The sequence below is a fragment of the Poromitra crassiceps genome, assembly GCF_964638095.1.
Source record: "Poromitra crassiceps genome assembly, chromosome: 19".
In the NCBI taxonomy this organism is placed as follows: Eukaryota; Metazoa; Chordata; class Actinopteri; order Beryciformes; family Melamphaidae; genus Poromitra; species Poromitra crassiceps.
Genome location: NC_139646.1, coordinates 30,834,532 through 30,853,797, shown reverse-complemented (window position 1 = coordinate 30,853,797; position 19,266 = coordinate 30,834,532). Strand labels below are relative to the sequence as shown.

Genomic DNA, 19,266 nt, shown 5'->3' with positions numbered 1-19,266 from the left:
GTGCAAATGCACTTTCTCATACTCTCGACCTCTCAAATAAATTTCTGAATAGAAATTAAATTACTCTAAATTAGAGCGAAAAAGAAACAAAAAAGAATGGGTTGAAAATCCCATTCTAAAAGCCTTTTATGGCTGTTTCCAATTTGGTGCTATTTTGCAAGGCAAAATGGCCTGCTGCACCACAAGCTTGTCACCAGTCTCACTGCTTTGCTGCTGCTGTGCGGCTGTGAGCCTGTCTGCGCGGCCGCTCTTTGAGGAAGTCTGGTTGGACTCGCTCGCTTCTTGGAGTTTTGGTTGAGAGCTTTGATAAAGCTTTTGCGATTCTGGTCATATTTATGCTGCGTGTTTCAAAGTGTGTTCCATCCGTAATATATTATGCAAATTTGCAATCCCGCACTGCCAGCAATCAGCGCGAAAACGAAAGCGTTTTCGCCAATCCATTTTCATGAGAATGGCTTCGTCACACTGCTTTTTGCTTGCCTTCCTCCTTCCTTGTCGCCACTTAGTGGGTCGGTGGAATGGGTTGTACACGTCCAATACTTATATAAGAGATGTAAAAGGGTTAGATGCACATCCCACCGTCAAAAAAAAAAAAATCGATTTTTTTTGACGTATTAATACGTCGTTGGCAGTGAACGGTTGGATTATTTTTGACGTATTAATACGTCGTTGGCAGTGAACGTGTTAACTGGCCCCTCGCCTTCTATCATTTCACGAAAGTGGCAAAGCAAGTTGAGTATCCCTGACCTATAGGGAGAAATTTAGTTTGTCATTGTAAACCCACAGCACAGTAATGATGACATGTTCTTCATAGATCTAGCCTTTTAATTTTGCTCTTAAGCTTTCTCAAAGTACACCAAATTCATGCATTGTACTTTAAAATGTTTAAAAAAAATCTTTGCGGGGGGGCATGTCCCCGCACCCCCCTAGGGGGTCTGCGGTCCCCCACCACAAATACTCAAAATCCTGTGGGAAACACTGCTTTTGGCGGTGTTTTTGGTGACTTTGAACGGCTGTACCATTTCCCCCAATACTAACTAACTGGACGAGTGTAGCTCACTGCACGGAGAGTGACGGGGCGAGTGTAACTCACTGCACAGAGAGTGACGGGGCGAGTGTGTAACACTGCACAGAGTGACGGGGCGAGTGTGTAACACTGCACAGAGAGTGACGGGGCGAGTGTAACTCACTGCACAGAGAGTGACGGGGCGAGTGTGTAACTCACTGCAAAGAGAGTGACGGGGCGAGTGTGGCTCACTGCACGGAGTGACGGGGCGAGTGTGTAACTCACTGCACAGAGAGTGACGGGGCGAGTGTGTAACTCACTGCACAGAGTGACGGGGCGAGTGTGTAACTCACTGCACAGAGTGACGGGGCGAGTGTGTAACTCACTGCACAGAGTGACAGGGCGAGTGTAACTCACTGCACAGAGTGACGGGGCGAGTGTCTCACTGCACAGAGTGACAGGGCGAGTGTAACTCACTGCACAGAGTGACGGGGCGAGTGTGTAACTCACTGCACAGAGAGTGACGGGGCGAGTGTGTAACTCACTGCACAGAGAGTGACGGGGCGAGTAACTCACTGCACAGAGAGTGACGGGGCGAGTGTGTAACTCACTGCACAGAGTGACGGGGCGAGTGTAACTCACTGCACGGAGAGTGACGGGGCGAGTGTAACTCACTGCACAGAGAGTGACGGGGCGAGTGTGTAACTCACTGCACAGAGAGTGACGGGGCGAGTGTGTAACTCCCTGCACAGAGAGTGACGGGGCGAGTGTGTAACTCACTGCACAGAGAGTGACGGGGCGAGTGTAACTCACTGCACAGAGAGTGACGGGGCGAGTGTGTAACTCACTGCACAGAGAGTGACGGGGCGAGTGTGTAACTCACTGCACAGAGAGTGACGGGGCGAGTGTGTAACTCACTGCACAGAGAGTGACGGGCGAGTGTAAATCACTGCACGGAGAGTGACGGGGCGAGTGTAACTCACTGCACGGAGAGTGACGGGGCGAGTGTGGCTCACTGCACAGAGAGTGACGGGGCGAGTGTAACTCACTGCACAGAGAGTGACGGGGCGAGTGTGGCTCACTGCACAGAGAGTGACGGGCGAGTGTAACTCACTGCACGGAGAGTGACGGGGCGAGTGTAACTCAGTGCACAGAGAGTGACGGGGCGAGTGTAGCTCACTGCACAGAGAGTGACGGGGCGAGTGTGTAACTCACTGCACAGAGAGTGACGGGGCGAGTGTGTAACTCACTGCACAGAGAGTGACGGGGCGAGTGTGTAACACTGCACAGAGTGACGGGGCGAGTGTGTAACTGCACAGAGAGTGACGGGCGAGTGTGTAACTCACTGCACAGAGAGTGACGGGGCGAGTGTGTAACTCACTGCAAAGAGAGTGACGGGGCGAGTGTGGCTCACTGCACGGAGTGACGGGGCGAGTGTGTAACTCACTGCACAGAGAGTGACGGGGCGAGTGTGTAACTCACTGCACAGAGAGTGACGGGGCGAGTGTGTAACTCACTGCACGGAGTGACGGGGCGAGTGTGTAACACTGCACAGAGAGTGACGGGGCGAGTGTGTAACTCACTGCACAGAGAGTGACGGGGCGAGTGTAACTCACTGCACGGAGAGTGACGGGGCGAGTGTAACTCACTGCACAGAGAGTGACGGGGCGAGTGTGTAACACTGCACGGAGAGTGACGGGGCGAGTGTGTGACACTGCACGGAGAGTGACGGGGCGAGTGTAACTCACTGCACAGAGAGTGACGGGGCGAGTGTGTAACACTGCACGGAGAGTGACGGGGCGAGTGTGTAACACTGCACGGAGAGTGACGGGGCGAGTGTGTAACACTGCACGGAGAGTGACGGGGCGAGTGTAACTCACTGCACGGAGAGTGACGGGGCGAGTGTAACTCACTGCACGGAGAGTGACGGGGCGAGTGTAGCTCACTGCACGGAGAGTGACGGGGCGAGTGTGTAGCTCACTGCACAGAGAGTGATGGGGCGAGTGTGTAACTCACTGCACGGAGAGTGACGGGGCGAGTGTAGCTCACTGCACGGAGAGTGACGGGGCGAGTGTGTAGCTCACTGCACAGAGAGTGATGGGGCGAGTGTGTGGGCAATATGGCAGATGGACCAAACTCCCAAAAAGTAGGCGCATCCTTTTAAGGCTAAAAGTAGCTCCAAACTTGCTGAGAAACTCTTAAAAACAGAGGCGGAGTTTGACTTTTAGCTTTAGGGGGGCGGGACCACTTCTGCAGGAGTCAGACGCTCAGACGATTTTTTTTTTTATAGTTTTACATTTGAAATGTTGTCCATTTGAAGCCAGATTTAGAGGAATATCTCATTTTAAGGCTAGCATCATCATGGTCTCTCTCTCGCTCTCTTCCTCTTTGCGAAACATTTTGGCAGTTTTTTTTGCCGTTTGAAACCAGATTTAGAGGAATTATTATTGTACAATAATTATAACAATTTGTCTCTGAATAATAAAGTATTAAGCAGATCAAAGACTGTACGTACAGTAACAAAAGATCTTCATCATAAAGGATCGGAGACCGAACTCTTCATTCATACAATAGCACCAAGGTGAGATTTCAGGGTGGGTTACGGTTGTGACAATGTGAGGCAAGTGTGGGAGTTGGACTATTTTGTAAAACAATTGTCATTTAAATGCAGTCACACTTTATTGCAAATTGGTAAAATGTTTATGTACACACACGTTTGGTAACCGTAGCTTAGCTAGGCTCTTCCCCTCTAGACCAGCCTGCAGACTGCCAAGCCAAGATCTGATCTGATTGATAAACAAATAAAACATAAAAACACCTTTGGAATTACGGACATAAACGACTTGTGTTGAGAGTCCTTGTATATTTCTAACCCAAAGGGAGTTTTCAGAAGCAATAAAATGAGAACAGAAAAAATGAAAACAGAAAATATTAACTCTTGAAAGCAGAGATATACGGTACCACACTGAGCCATGAAGGGGGCAAAGCATCAAATTAAACTTTCTTGAATATCCGGATTATCAAAATATCAAGAGGCCAAAGTCGAGGTGTCCTTGAGTTTTCCTTTGGACAAAGCAGAGAGAGAGGCATCAAAGTCTCTTCTTTCACTCGGTCGTGCTACTCAGCATTCCAGGGTGGTTAATGGAATTAAAATCAATGATAATCTCAGTCCTCCTGGGCTTGAACTCCCTGCCAACACACACAAAAGACAACAGCACACAGTGAAAACATGGTTAGAAAGTCTCCTTTTCATTGTCTTTTCAAGCCATCGTTTCATTCACATGTTTTAATGTCTGGCCAGGTTGAAAAGAGAAAGAAGAGGTGTGTGTGTGTGTGAGAGAGACCGTAAAGAGTTCTTCACTACATGAAAATAATATCTCTGTCTCCATCGCCACTCTTTTCTCTTTCAATGTGTCTCGCTCCCCAGACTCAACATCCTTTTCTCATCATCATCAGTATATAAATGGGAGCTACGGCTCTGTCCGTTTGTTTCTCTGTCCCACTGTGATGTCATAAATCCCACTGTGACATCATCAGTGATTCATAAATCCCACTGTGACATCATCAAGCTAGTGGACACGCAGACATACACTGTATAGCTACTAGGCATTAGCTTGTGGACACACAGTCATACACTGTATAGCTACTAGGCATTAGCTTGTGGACACACAGTCATACACTGTATAGCTACTAGGCATTAGCTTGTGGACACAGTCATACACTGTATAGCTACTAGGCATTAGCTTGTGGACACAGTCATACACTGTATAGCTACTAGGCATTAGCTTGTGGACACAGTCATACACTGTATAGCTACTAGGCATTAGCTTCTGGACACACAGTCATACACTGTATAGCTACTAGACATTAGCTTGTGGACACACAGTCATACACTGTATAGCTACTAGGCATTAGCTTGTGGACACACAGTCATACACTGTATAGCTACTAGGCATTAGCTTGTGGACACAGTCATACACTGTATAGCTACTAGGCATTAGCTTGTGGACACGCAGACATACACTGTATAGCTACTAGGCATTAGCTTGTGGACACACAGTCATACACTGTATAGCTACTAGGCATTAGCTTGTGGACTAGCTTGTGGACACAGTCATACACTGTATAGCTACTAGGCATTAGCTTGTGGACACACAGTCATACACTGTATAGCTACTAGACATTAGCTTGTGGACACACAGTCATACACTGTATAGCTACTGGGCATTAGCTTGTGGACACAGTCATACACTGTATAGCTACTAGGCATTAGCTTGTGGACACACAGTCATACACTGTATAGCTACTAGGCATTAGCTTGTGGACACACAGACATACACTGTATAGCTACTAGGCATTAGCTTGTGGACACACAGTCATACACTGTATAGCTACTAGGCATTAGCTTGTGGACACACAGTCATACACTGTATAGCTACTAGACATTAGCTTGTGGACACACAGTCATACACTGTATAGCTACTAGACATTAGCTTGTGGACACACAGTCATACACTGTATAGCTACTAGACATTAGCTTGTGGACACACAGTCATACACTGTATAGCTACTAGGCATTAGCTTGTGGACACAGTCATACACTGTATAGCTACTAGACATTAGCTTGTGGACACACAGTCATACACTGTATAGCTACTAGGCATTAGCTTGTGGACACACAGTCATACACTGTATAGCTACTAGGCATTAGCTTGTGGACACACAGCCATACACTGTATAGCTACTAGGCATTAGCTTGTGGACACACAGTCATACACTGTATAGCTACTAGGCATTAGCTTCTGGACACACAGTCATACACTGTATAGCTACTAGGCATTAGCTTCTGGACACACAGTCATACACTGTATAGCTACTAGGCATTAGCTTGTGGACACACAGTCATACACTGTATAGCTACTAGGCATTAGCTTGTGGACACACAGTCATACACTGTATAGCTACTAGGCATTAGCTTGTGGACACGCAGACATACACTGTATAGCTACTAGACATTAGCTTATGGACACACAGTCATACACTGTATAGCTACTAGGCATTAGCTTGTGGACACACAGTCATACACTGTATAGCTACTAGGCATTAGCTTGTGGACACACAGTCATACACTGTATAGCTACTAGGCATTAGCTTGTGGACACACAGTCATACACTGTATAGCTACTGGGCATTAGCTTGTGGACACAGTCATACACTGTATAGCTACTAGGCATTAGCTTGTGGACACACAGTCATACACTGTATAGCTACTAGGCATTAGCTTGTGGACACACAGACATACACTGTATAGCTACTAGACATTAGCTTGTGGACACACAGTCATACACTGTATAGCTACTAGGCATTAGCTTGTGGACACACAGTCATACACTGTATAGCTACTAGACATTAGCGTGTGGACACACAGTCATACACTGTATAGCTACTAGACATTAGCTTGTGGACACACAGTCATACACTGTATAGCTACTAGACATTAGCTTGTGGACACACAGTCATACACTGTATAGCTACTAGGCATTAGCTTGTGGACACACAGTCATACACTGTATAGCTACTAGGCATTAGCTTGTGGACACACAGTCATACACTGTATAGCTACTAGGCATTAGCTTGTGGACACACAGTCATACACTGTATAGCTTTAGCTACTAGGCATTAGCTTGTGGACACACAGTCATACACTGTATAGCTACTAGGCATTAGCTTGTGGACACACAGTCATACACTGTATAGCTACTAGGCATTAGCTTCTGGACACACAGTCAAGATCGAAACGAAATTCTGGGAAACAGGAAATCAATCAGTAAGTAGGAGACGAAAGTAAATTACACAAAAAAGTAAACACTTTATCACAAAATACTTCCTGGAATGCCTTGAACATCACAAACCCTGAAACATACAGAAGTGCATACACTGAATGAAGTTTTCCCGAGTTAGCCTTTTGTGTTTGTGTGTGTGTGTGTGTGTGTGTGTGTGTGTGTGTGTGTGTGTGTGTGTGTGTGCCTTTTGTGAGTGAGTGAGAGAGAGAGATACCCACTTATATCCTACGCCTGCCAAGTTGAGTAGCCTTCTGGAAGCAGTCATCTCTGGACTTTCATGATACTTATCAGAAAGATAGACCACCTCTTTAATACCTGGACAGGGAGGGGGAGAGAGGGGACGATGGATGGATGGAGAGGGAGGGGGAGAGAGGGGACGATGGAGGGATGGAGAGGGAGATGATGAGAGGGAGGAGAGATGAAGCAGTCATCTCAAGAGCATCGTGCTACTTAGCAGATTAAAGAAGTATCAGTGAAGGTCAATAAATGATGAGAGAAGAGAGGGGCAATGGTGTCATGAACAGACTCATTTGGAGTGGACGTCACACGTTACGTCACTGCAGTTGCGTGTTATCGCCCCCCCTGTGGGGGCGGCTGTAGTTCAGGAGGTAGAGCGAGTCGTCCACTAGTAGCTTTGGATAAAAGAGGTCGGTGGTTCGATTCCCGGCTCCTCCAGTCGGCATGTTGACACTGAACCCCAAATTGCTCCCGTTGGTGTGCCAGCACTAGGCCTGGGTCGATTTCCGGTTTTACCGGTTCGGTCCGGTATACGAGCTCAAACCGGTTTGATCTCATGCCAACCCGCAGAACAGGGGGAGAGAAAAAAACGGAGAAAAAAAAATCAGCTTCTGCAAAATTAACAATTAGTCTACCTCGGCATGCAACCTATATGCTGATGGCTTTTTACGGGGCTAAATCCAACGTGAATTGCACTATTAATAAGCACAAACAGCATATTTTAGTTATAGTTGTTTATAAACAGAGTCGGCAGAATCACCGACTGTCATTCACAACGGCCCGCGGCGCCACTATACTACAGGCAAAGTGATGTGTCAGTACTCAGCAACATGAAGGAGATCAAATTTCACACTACTGTAGGGTCTCGGCCGGGGGTCTCGGCCGGGGGGGAAGGGTCCGCTTATTTACGCATGTGTGAAAGTTGTTTAGGAGCAGCAGAGGTGACGGTGAGTCACTACACTTGAGACAGGAGGACATAATGGCTACGCAGACTGACTTGGTATCAAAGAAAACTAAAACCGCACCAATATGGCAACATTTCGGATCTGAACCTGACGAGCAAGGTGAGCCGAAAAATGTGGACGAGGCAACTTGCAAACACTGCAGAAAAAAAGTCCAGGCGAAAGGTGGCAATACGTCTAATTTGCATGCCCATCTGCGCAAACATCATGCCGCTCTTGCTGCACAAATGGGCCCGGCAGCGAAAGGGGGAGAGGCCGCGGCCTCTACTTCAAAACAAACATCATTACAAGGATCATTTGCAAGAGGCATAAAATATAAACGGGACACTGACAGATGGAAAACCTGCACGTCGACAATAGCCACTCACCTGGCCAAAGATGTGGTGTCATTCAGAACGGTGGAAAAGAAGGCATTTAAATCCATGCTTCGGACACTGGATCGCCAATATGACCCACCAGATCGTAAATACTTCTCAAAAACTGCCATTCCTCAGCTATACAATAAAGTGAGAAACGAGATTCAAGTTTTGATCACAGACAGCCATACATTTGCACTGACGACGGACATGTGGTCAAGTACGAATATGACACCATATATGTCGCTGACGATTCATTTCATCAACAAGGAATGGAAGATAGTTTCAAAGTGCCTGCAGACGAGCTTCTTCCCAGATGACCACACAGGGCCCAACATGGCAGAAGCACTGGAGGAGGCTCTACGTGACTGGGACCTGGACCCGGTAAAACTATCAGCCATAACAACCGACAACGCAACAAATATTAAAGCTGCGGTTAACGAGCTGGGTTGGCAATGGCTAAATTGTTTTTCGGCCATAATCTCAATCTTGCCGTAAACAACGCACTTGATAAAGTAGACAAGCCAGCCACAAAGAGAGCCCTGGGGAACGCTCAAACCATCGTCGGCCAATTTTCCCACAGCTGGAAGAAGAAAAGAGCGCTGAGGAAGGCACAAGAAGACCTTGGCCTAGAGCAGAAAGCTCTAATTACGGTAAATAAATCATGTTTCTTTCTTTTAATAAAAAAATAAATAATAAATAATACACAAATTATTATATTCTTTTATTTAAATTGTTAAAATCCTATTTATCAATAATAAGCATAGTGCATGTCATGGACTGACAATTAACGGTTATGTTGGTATATCCTCTCTATTATTATTATTTTTACTCTAGGCTACCTGTGTTGCCGCCGCACTGTCTTTGACCCGCGGTGGGGGTGTGTGTTTTAAACAAAGAGAGATATCTCATCCCCCCACCCCGCGGCTACAAAGTGCGGCCCACAGGTGATTGAATAGCCTAACTACGAATTGGGATAATAAATACAATAATAATAGAGAGATAGGCTATCTCTTTTGAAACACATCTCCCGCACCGCGGGTCAAAGTGCGGCCCCCTCCTCCGCATAGAACAGGTAATAATAGAGAGATGGGCTATCTCTCTTTGTTTTGAAACACATCTTGGGCACCCTCCTCACAAACACAGGTGTTGTGATTGAGTAACTAACTGTATGAATTAGACTTCAAGGTCTATTATTAATTTATTCTTGATATTATATTATCATCCAACAGGCTGTTGCAACTCGATGGGGCTCCAAACAAAAGATGATCCAGCGAATCTTGGATCAGAGCCCAGCAATTGGGCTTGTTCTAAGTGCTGAGCGACGCCCATCACATCAACCTCTCACGTGGCAAGATGTTGCTGTTTTGGAGTCCATCAACGCCGCTCTTAAGCCAGTCAGTGAGTTTACCCACATATTTTCAGCTGAGAAATATGTCACCTCATCATCGCTCTACCCGATGCTCAAACTCCTGAAGAATGAGATTTTGGTGGGGGCTGAGGGGGACACACCTCTCACTAAGAATCTCAAAGCTAGGATGATGGCAGAACTGGAAGAGAAATATGATGTTGACTCAATCCAAGAGTTGATGCGCGTAGCCGCATTCATTGATCCACGGTATCGCGGGCATCATTTTTCCGATGCAGCAGAGTTGGACAATACCCTGAGCAAAGTGGAGAGGCAAGCAGTGGTTCTCAAAGGGCTTCTGGACCAACGAGGGGGCGAAGAGGAGGAGGGGGGGTCAGACCGCCCACCTCCTCCTAAGAAAAAAACTTTGGGGAGCCTTCTCGGAGTCGGTGCCCGTCTGCCAGCCCGTGTCACTCCTCAAACCACAGAGGAAAAAGTTGCAGCAGAACTGCAATTGTACAAGCAGGAGGAAGTCATTGATGGAGATGCCGACCCGCTAGAGTGGTGGAAAATAAATGAGTCTCGCCTCCCATTGTTGGCAAATGTTGCGCGCAAGTATTTGTGCATTTGCGCAACAAGCACTCCATCCGAGAGAGTGTTTTGCGCAGCAGGGAACATTGTTACACCTCAAAGGTGTCAACTGTCGCCAGCAAAAGTGGACATGCTTGTGTTTCTGGCCAAGAATTTGGATTAATCCCCGACCGTATATTGCCCTGGCCTCAGTGGCCTGAGAAAGAATTTGTAACCTTGCACTGCATAGCCTAGTTTAAGTGTTTTTAATATGCTTAATACGGTTATTTATTATTGTTGCTGTTTCTATTTGAACATGTGGGCTAGCAGTGTCAAACTTCCTTTTCCAAATGTTTTCATATTTGCACAGTGTTTTTGTGTTTTATAGGCCCTAAGCCTTTTTATATATATATGCACACTGTTTTATACACCCTATTTGTATGTACCGTATGTGTCAGTATTTTGTATTTTAATTTGTAGGCTACCATACCAGTTTTACAGTTTTAACATGTGGGCTAAAAGCTTTAAGCTTTTTTGTTGCATTTGTGCACAATGCACAGCAATTTTGTACATGCCCTATATGTATATATATATATTTCTTTTTTTACAGCATTTTCTATTTTTAAGTTTTGAACATGTGGGCTAGAAGCTTTGAGCTTTTTTGTTGCATTTTTGCACAATAATTTGTATAGGCCCTATATTGTGTGAATTTGTGAGTTTTGAAGTTTATAAGGCAGCTCAGCTGTAAGCCAATCCATTCTGATTGCACTGCTTGTGTTTTTATTAGCCTTTTCTCAAGTGGCACTATAGGCAGAAGTCTTATTTCATTTATTATTTTGATGTTTAGAAGAAAAGTTGAGCTGAATAGTTATGAGAAATAAATACAGGGTGTGTTTGTTACACAGGTGTCCTGCTTCTTTTTATTCAGTATCATTGCTGGTTGACAATACCAGCTTAGAGGTGTATTATCGCTATCAGGTGGACTGAAGTTGCACTACAGACAGTTATGGGCCACACTCGGGAGCCCTGCTAAAAAAAAAAAAAATTAATTACAAAAAAAATCGGTATACCGGTTCGATCCGGTTTAGACGGCAATATCGAACCGGTTTTAAAATTTTCAAACCGACCCAGCCCTAGCCAGCACCCTGCGTGGTAACCTGCCGCCATCGGTGTGTGAATGGGTGAATGTACTTACCGACTGTAAAGCGCTTTGGATAAAAGCGCTATATAAATGCAGACCATTTACCATTTACCATTTACCCTCAGTGATGCAGATGTCATTCCTATTATCCAGAGCTGGAAATGACCAAAATCAAATTCCATACTGCGTACAAACCTGTGTGTGTGTGTGTGTGTGTGCTCTTCACTCCCACCTGCCTGGATGATGAGCTTGGCACACTCGTTGCAGGGGAACAGAGCCACGTAGATGGTGCAGCCCTTCACATCAGCACTGTTCTTGTTCATGATGGCATTCAGCTCTGCATGGCACACTGTGGAAGCAGAGAGGACACTGTTCTTATTCATGATGGCATTCAGCTCTGCATGGCACACTGTGGAAGCAGAGAGGACACTGTTCTTGTTCATGATGGCATTCAGCTCTGCATGGCACACTGTGGAAGCAGAGAGGACACTGTTCTTGTTCATGATGGCATTCAGCTCTGCATGGCACACTGTGGAAGCAGAGAGGACACTGTTCTTATTCATGATGGCATTCAGCTCTGCATGGCACACTGTGGAAGCAGAGAGGACACTGTTCTTATTCATGATGGCATTCAGCTCTGCATGGCACACTGTGGAAGCAGAGAGGACACTGTTCTTGTTCATGATGGCATTCAGCTCTGCATGGCACACTGTGGAAGCAGAGAGGACACTGTTCTTATTCATGATGGCATTCAGCTCTGCATGGCACACTGTGGAAGCAGAGAGGACACTGTTCTTGTTCATGATGGCATTCAGCTCTGCATGGCACACTGTGGAAGCAGAGAGGACACTGTTCTTATTCATGATGGCATTCAGCTCTGCATGGCACACTGTGGAAGCAGAGAGGACACTGTTCTTATTCATGATGGCATTCAGCTCTGCATGGCACACTGTGGAAGCAGAGAGGACACTGTTCTTATTCATGATGGCATTCAGCTCTGCATGGCACACTGTGGAAGCAGAGAGGACACTGTTCTTATTCATGATGGCGTTCAGCTCTGGATGGCTTGTGGTGGGATCTGATCTGATCTGGACCGAAAATATAATCTCCTGCCAGCTTGGCCTGGAGGAGGTAATGAGCCAGGCATAGCTTGTTGAATAATCTACACTCATACATACTGTACAGACTAGAACACTTTCTAAATGTCTAAAGAACTAGAACAGCTGTTGTTCCCTAAATCCATAGTTTTGTGGGAGATTCCTTTAAAGTCACGCCATTCATTATTGTAAGACCGACAGCAGCCAACACTCAAACTGTAAGAACCTGATCACAAAAATAAAAGAAATAAAATAAAACAGGAGTGTGCCTCTGGTGTATTTGATTTAGGGGTGCTCCAAAAAATCGACTCTGAAAGGATCGCGATTCTTAATGCCACGATTCCTGGATCGATTCCAAACTCCCAAGAATCGATTCTTCTTCGTATTCTAAAAAAAAATCCAAAAATAAAATATATATATATTTTTTTTTACAGTGCACCTGAACGCAACATGCAAGATACCGGCTGATTAAGTGTCCAAATGTTCATGTCATTTGTGTAGTGTACTGCCACGGTGCCACACCTCTTGCACTTAACACTTTGAGTGCCACGGCCCTTGGGCAAAAGGTTGCTTGCTGTGCCACATAGGCCGCAATGCATTTTAAAACAGTCATATAATTTCTTTAATAATTACTATGTAAACACTGAACACGCACAAATAACGATGAGACTCTCTTCTATCACCTGCAAAAAAAAGTTTATTGATCCCATTTTCCGTTCTTTAGTTATGAGCCGGAGAAGATAGCTTGATTGAACCAAAAACAGCCCTTTTTTTCTACGAGCTGAGATAATGAGCCTTTTGTGAAATTAAACATTTCAAGCACATCACTGACTCTGAAGCTAATTTTCTGATGTCTGGGTCTGTCTGGGTGAAGTGTATGCTGCTCTGCGTGCTCTGCGTGCTCTGCGTGCCCCCCCCCCCCCCCCCCCCCCCCCCCTCCCCCCTCAACTGCACACGCCTCCTCCTGGGTGTGTCTTATGTGTCTGGTGGCTCTCTGCTGAGTTCGCTGTGCACACACAGTGAAGGTGTGCGACATCCAGCTTTTTGGTTCCGCGTGTGTTTGTCACGGGCTTCCAAGGGCTTCCATGCTTCCAGTTGAGAATAATAAGGCTGATTATGCGAATGTGCTGTCGCAGCGGACACGAAGGTGCTCAGTTGTGACAGCGGATGCAGCTGCTGCGGGCACAGCTGGCGTTTGGCTTCATGCATGTCGATGCATACGGACGGATGCGATGCGATTTCCTTTTTCCCCAGCGACTTCTTCTGTGTGTTTGGCTCCACTTTCTCTTATCAGGAGAGTGCTGTCGCCACCTAATGGGTTTGTAAAATAGGTTATAGACCTCCAATAGCTACAATATTGTAAGAGGCGATGTAAGAAGCTTAGATCGACACCCCCCCGTCAAAAAAACAATTTGGAGTTACTGACGCCATTTGGCGTCGCTGGCAGCCTACGGTAAATTTCTAATGACGCCATATGGCGTCGCTGGCACTCAATGTGTTAAGAACTCTGGTTAATGTATTCCCCCCAAAATCTATAAATCCTTCTCAAAGTCTACAGATCCCCCCAGCCTATAAATCCATCTTATCTGAAGAACATAAGGGGGGAATTCCCCCCTAGTTTGCAAAATGAATTTAGGCCCTGACTAATACTTCAGAAGTTGAATTTGAAGTTCAGCATTAATACATTTGTCATTTTTTGTCTTACATTTACCTTTGTGTGTTATTGCAATATAAAACTACATAATTGAGAATCGATTCTAGATTCGAGAATCGTTGGAATCGAGAATCGATTCTGGAATCGGATCGTGACCCCAGGAATCTGAATCGGATCGGGGCTTAGCCGGATCGGAGCACCCCTAATTTGATTAGTCTAATTTACACACAAAAGTGTGCGCGCACATTCACACACGGCCGCCCGCCCGCCCCCGCACCCACCCCCACACACACACACAAAACGGCTGTCTGAGTTGTAAGCAGAACATTGAGGCTGATGTGCTGTGAGTGATAAAGAAGGAGGCACCGACGCCAAAAGCAGCAACAGCTTGTTGCCGACTGATTTAAATTCTACAGAATAATCCTTTAAAACGCCACTGGTCATGGCTGTGAAAGTAAAGCAGACGGAATATGCTAATCCGCACGGACAAAAAGAACAAAGAAAAAGCAAAGAAAACACACCGTTTCCAGTAAGGGAAAGGAATATGTATATATATATATGAGTGAGAGAGAGAGAGAGAGAGAGAGAGAGAGAGAGAGAGAGAGAGAGAGAGAGAGAGAGAGAGAGAGAGAGAGAGAGAGAGAGAGAGAGAGAGAGAGATCAAATTCTTAAGTACTTATTAATAAGACGAGGTGCAGATGAGTTCATTATTTATCCTCTAGCTCCCCCTACAGGTTTTGCCTTTGAGAGATTGAGCAACAGATTGACATACAGTGGGTTCAGAAAGTATTCAGACCCCTTCACTTTGGCACAGTTTGTTATGTTGCAGGCTTATGCTAAAATAAAATAAAATAAAATCCCTCGTCAATGATCGTCAAAATGGTACAAAAATAAAATAAAATCCAATAGCCTATATCCCACAGCTATCATGCATTTACTTTTCCAAAAGAAAACAGGTGCAACAGAACATCAAAATGATCCATGGACAAGGAGTTTATAGCCTGGCTCCAGACCAGTCCTCTTGATTAAATAAAATAAAAATAAATAAAATAAATCGATAAATTAAATAGATCGATGATCACCGATTTTCAGCCTAAATATACGATTGATGACGCAAAACAGGGGAGCCATTTTTGACGGAGTTGGTCACATGTAAACACAGCTGAAAAAGATCGTGGTGTCATTAGAACATGTGTGAAAAAAGACACAACACACGTGTAATTTATGCCAGGATCAAATACCTTGTGGGAGAAGCAATAGTAATCCCTGCAGCAGACAGTCGAGCAGGATGATAAGCAACTCTGTTCACATTGTTTCCTTCACCAGAGACCTGACATGCACCAGAGGGCTGGGTTCCAAAAAATCCATTCTCTGATTTGTATTTCAATCCTTCCATATCAATTCATATGTCCAGAGATAGATTTTTTCTTTTTTCTTTGACCCTGTGAATTTTAACCTCGGGAGTCTCGCGTCACCAGCCTCTCGTTCTTCGTGCTCTCGGTGAAGTCAAAACCACTGTCAAAACTAGAGATGCACCAATTGCCATTTTCTTGGCCGATTCCGATTTCCGATTTTTGAATAGTCTGACTTGCCGATACCGATTTTTGCCGATTCCGATTTTCTTTCTAAGAACAACAATTGACAGCTTACACAAACGTTTTTGTAACTTTGTTTGAAAATTAAGATTCATATAACAATTCTTATCATTTGCATGAAGTAGGACCATCTCACTCAAACACATCTCAAAATAAAATTGTTCCAGGTTACTGGACAGAGCTTTTTTGTGCAAATACAATGAATACAAAAATTAAATAAAATCCAATAGCCTACTGTATATCCCACAGCTATCATGCATTTACTTTTCCAAAAGAAAACAGGTGCAACAGAACATCAAAATGATCCATGGACAAGGAGTTTATAGCCTGGCTCCAGACCAGTCCTCTTGAGTAGAGGGGAAATGAGTTTATGAGTTACAGTAACGATCTTCAGTCTGAATATCAGGTGGAGTTTACACAGTCCGAAATTTCGTTTTTTTTCCCCTGCCATCCGAAAAAAGATCGTCACACACAGAAAACCTTGCACACTTGTGAGTCCGATGCATTTTGATTATTATGTCCGTCGTTCTATTTGCAATACGAAACAAATAGTCTCTCCTGTATCCACGTTACAACATGACTGACAGGCTGAGGCAGCAGCGCTGATGTGGAATGGAGAAGGCCGGTCGGGGAATGGTTATACTGGACACAATGCACTACACCCCTGGGTATACACTGTCAGATACCACTCCATAAGCAGAATAAACTTTCAGCACTTGGGGAGCTCTTCGAAGATGAAGACCAGGCCCTGCTGGAAGCTGTGGTGGACATCAGTGGCCCCTAAGTTTCCCCCCATTTTCTCCAACCCCACTAAACTCAGGCGCCTGAAGAAATTTGGGCTAAGGCCAGAAATCCTTAGGGACTTCTACAGAGGCACCATTGAAAGCCTGCTGACTGGCTGCTTCACCACCTGGTACGGGAACTGTACCACCATGGACCGCAGGGCGCTACGGAGAGTGAGACGCGCGGCCCAGCACGTAACAGGATGTGAGTTGCCAGAACTGCATGAACTGTATAAACAGCGGTGCCTCAGGAGGTCCCTGAAGATCATCAAAGACACAAACCATCCCCACAACAGCCTGTTCTCCCTGTTACCCTCAGGGAGGAGATACAGGGTTCCAAAAGCACGCACAAAAAAAAATTGAGGAACAGTTTCTTCCCGCAGGCCACGAGACTCCTTAACATACACAAATAGTGTAGTAGCCGTACTGTACCGTACTGTAGCTGCTATCATTACGTATGTCTAATGTTTAATTGTATGTTTAATAAGGAATATGCTATTTGCACCTGTATGTCAAATACGCCGAATTTAAAATGTTTAAGCACGTCTAAAGTATGCACACGACATGTGCACCTATGTGCAGTGAATATGCCACTGTCTCTGACTTGTCTTATCACTATACTGCCTTATTGCTTGTTGTGTCTCTTGTTGTTTTCCTGCACTCATATGCCCTGTTATATTTGTACTATGTTGTAAACGGAGTCCACAGCACAAGAATTTCACACGTGATACTTGTACCATGGAGTGACAATAAAAAATCTTGAATCTTGAACTAACCTTGCTGCTGCAACTCTTGTTTTGGAAGGGGAGAGAGAGGTATGTAGGGAGGAGTTTGATTTTGTCTGGTGCTAAATAAGTAATGTTCTAAATAAAGAACAATGTTGAAATTGAGAATTTTTTTATTTTTTTTTATTTACAACGAACTGTAATTGTTTTTGTTAATACAGTGTGTAAAGTACCGAAAAAGGTACCGTTTTGGGTACCGTACCGAATTCCAGGTGCCGGTACCGTACCGGTGTCGATTCAAATGTGAACGGTACTCATCCCTACAAGTCACCTGATGATACACTTGACTCAAAACCTTTGCCCCATACACATACATGGACATACACATACATGGACATACACATACATGGACATACACATGCATGGACATACACATGCATGGACATACACATGCATGGACATACACATACATGGGGAAAGAACATACGCATACATGGGGAAAGAAGCAGCTGTAAAATGCGGGAGAAATTGTGGGTGTCACTCAAAGTAAAAAAACAAGCTGTTTTCAAAATTTTAAAATAAAATATTGAAAAAAAACAACAACAACAAGCTATTTTCTGGAGTTCCCTCTCTCTCTGCCTCTCCAAAGAAAAACACTACAGCGCAGAATCTGTGCAGGCGCGTGCGTGTGAGCGTGTGTGTGTGAGCATGTGTGTGAGCGCGTGTGTGAGCATGTGTGTGAGCGCGTGTGTGTGAGCATGTGTGTGCATTCTCACCATAAGGGTACTTTGTGTCCAGCCGGTTGTCAGCTGATCGGGCCCATGGCAGCAGGTCGTCGTCACAGCCGTTGGGCATACCGTTATAACCAATACCAACAATCTTATTCTCCGGGTTCACTATACAGGCTCCTACCTACAGAGAGGAAGAGGGAGGAAGAGGAAGAATCCTAAATTACGAGGAACGGTCATTTTTGAAGTAAATACATAGCCGTAAGTTCTTTCCAAACATGGCCGCCTGGCGCAGTGATATGCACACAGCGCCTCAAAAGCACCATGGCAACTAACGTTACTTCCGTCAACAAAACAAAAGGGACAAGAAGAATAGTGCAGGCGCCATGTGTAATCCTAAATCCCCCCTTTTGTGAGTAGTTAAAGAGGGCATGGTTTCACCATCAACTGCTGTACCAACGGCAGTTGCACCCGGAAGTACAGCCAATCCGTCTGTTTACAAACATGCTGATTGGACCTATTGCTTTGGCAACATAGGAATGTAGGGCTAAAATATAAATAAATATTAGGGCTGTCAGCATTAACGCGTTAATCGCGCGCCGATCATAACGCGTTTTTTTTTTTTTTTAATCGCGTTAATCGCATGCTGCTATTTTGTCCCTTCGTCGCCCCGTACTTGTAGTCAAGCCGTTCGGTTTCCTGTCTCCTGTTTGTGCAGGCAGGCATGGAAGAGAACGACAGCAATACGCTTTTAAATGGATCGTTTTACTTCCCAAATGGCACAGTGGATAAGTCAAGAGCCGTAGTTTGCACCTTGTGAAAAACGGAATTAAAATATCACCGAAGTACATCGAGTTTGAGGCGAGCGATCACCTAAAAGTAGCTAGCAGCCAGCTAGCTAGCGCGAGACTCCTCACTCATTATTCCTTCAGAGTCTCGGATGCGCGGGTCCTCTAACCACTGGGAGGTCGGCTCCAATGGCTTCACGCGATATACATGTTATCAATACACAGTTTCCAATACCGAGCCATTATTCACATGGAAGTGCCAAAGTTTTTAGCTTAGACACAGCCTTCTTCGGCTGTGTCATTTTAGGTTTCGACTGCTCCACAGCGCCGCCGCCGGAAGTATCGGTTTTGGAGTGTTTACAATTATTGTGCATTTATTTTCTATTCAAGATGCATTTTGTAGACATTTTGTGACCTCCTGTCTACATTGCACT

At 45.1% G+C, this 19,266-nt stretch overlaps 1 protein-coding gene across 2 annotated transcripts in view; it reads right to left on the bottom strand.

Annotated features, from left to right (window-relative positions):
* Positions 1 to 3,672: 3,672 nt before the first annotated feature.
* The window catches only part of dctd (dCMP deaminase), a 22,732-nt gene continuing 7,138 nt past the window's right edge, over positions 3,673 to 19,266 (bottom strand). For both annotated transcript variants that reach the window (XM_083656238.1, XM_083656237.1), the window contains exons 3-6: positions 18,093 to 18,228; positions 11,696 to 11,812; positions 7,068 to 7,164; positions 3,673 to 4,195 (exon numbers count right to left, since the gene is read on the bottom strand). In XM_083656238.1, the coding sequence (XP_083512364.1) occupies positions 4,111 to 4,195; positions 7,068 to 7,164; positions 11,696 to 11,812; positions 18,093 to 18,228 (435 nt within the window). In that variant the 3' untranslated portion in view covers positions 3,673 to 4,110. The remainder of the gene's footprint in view (positions 4,196 to 7,067; positions 7,165 to 11,695; positions 11,813 to 18,092; positions 18,229 to 19,266) is intronic.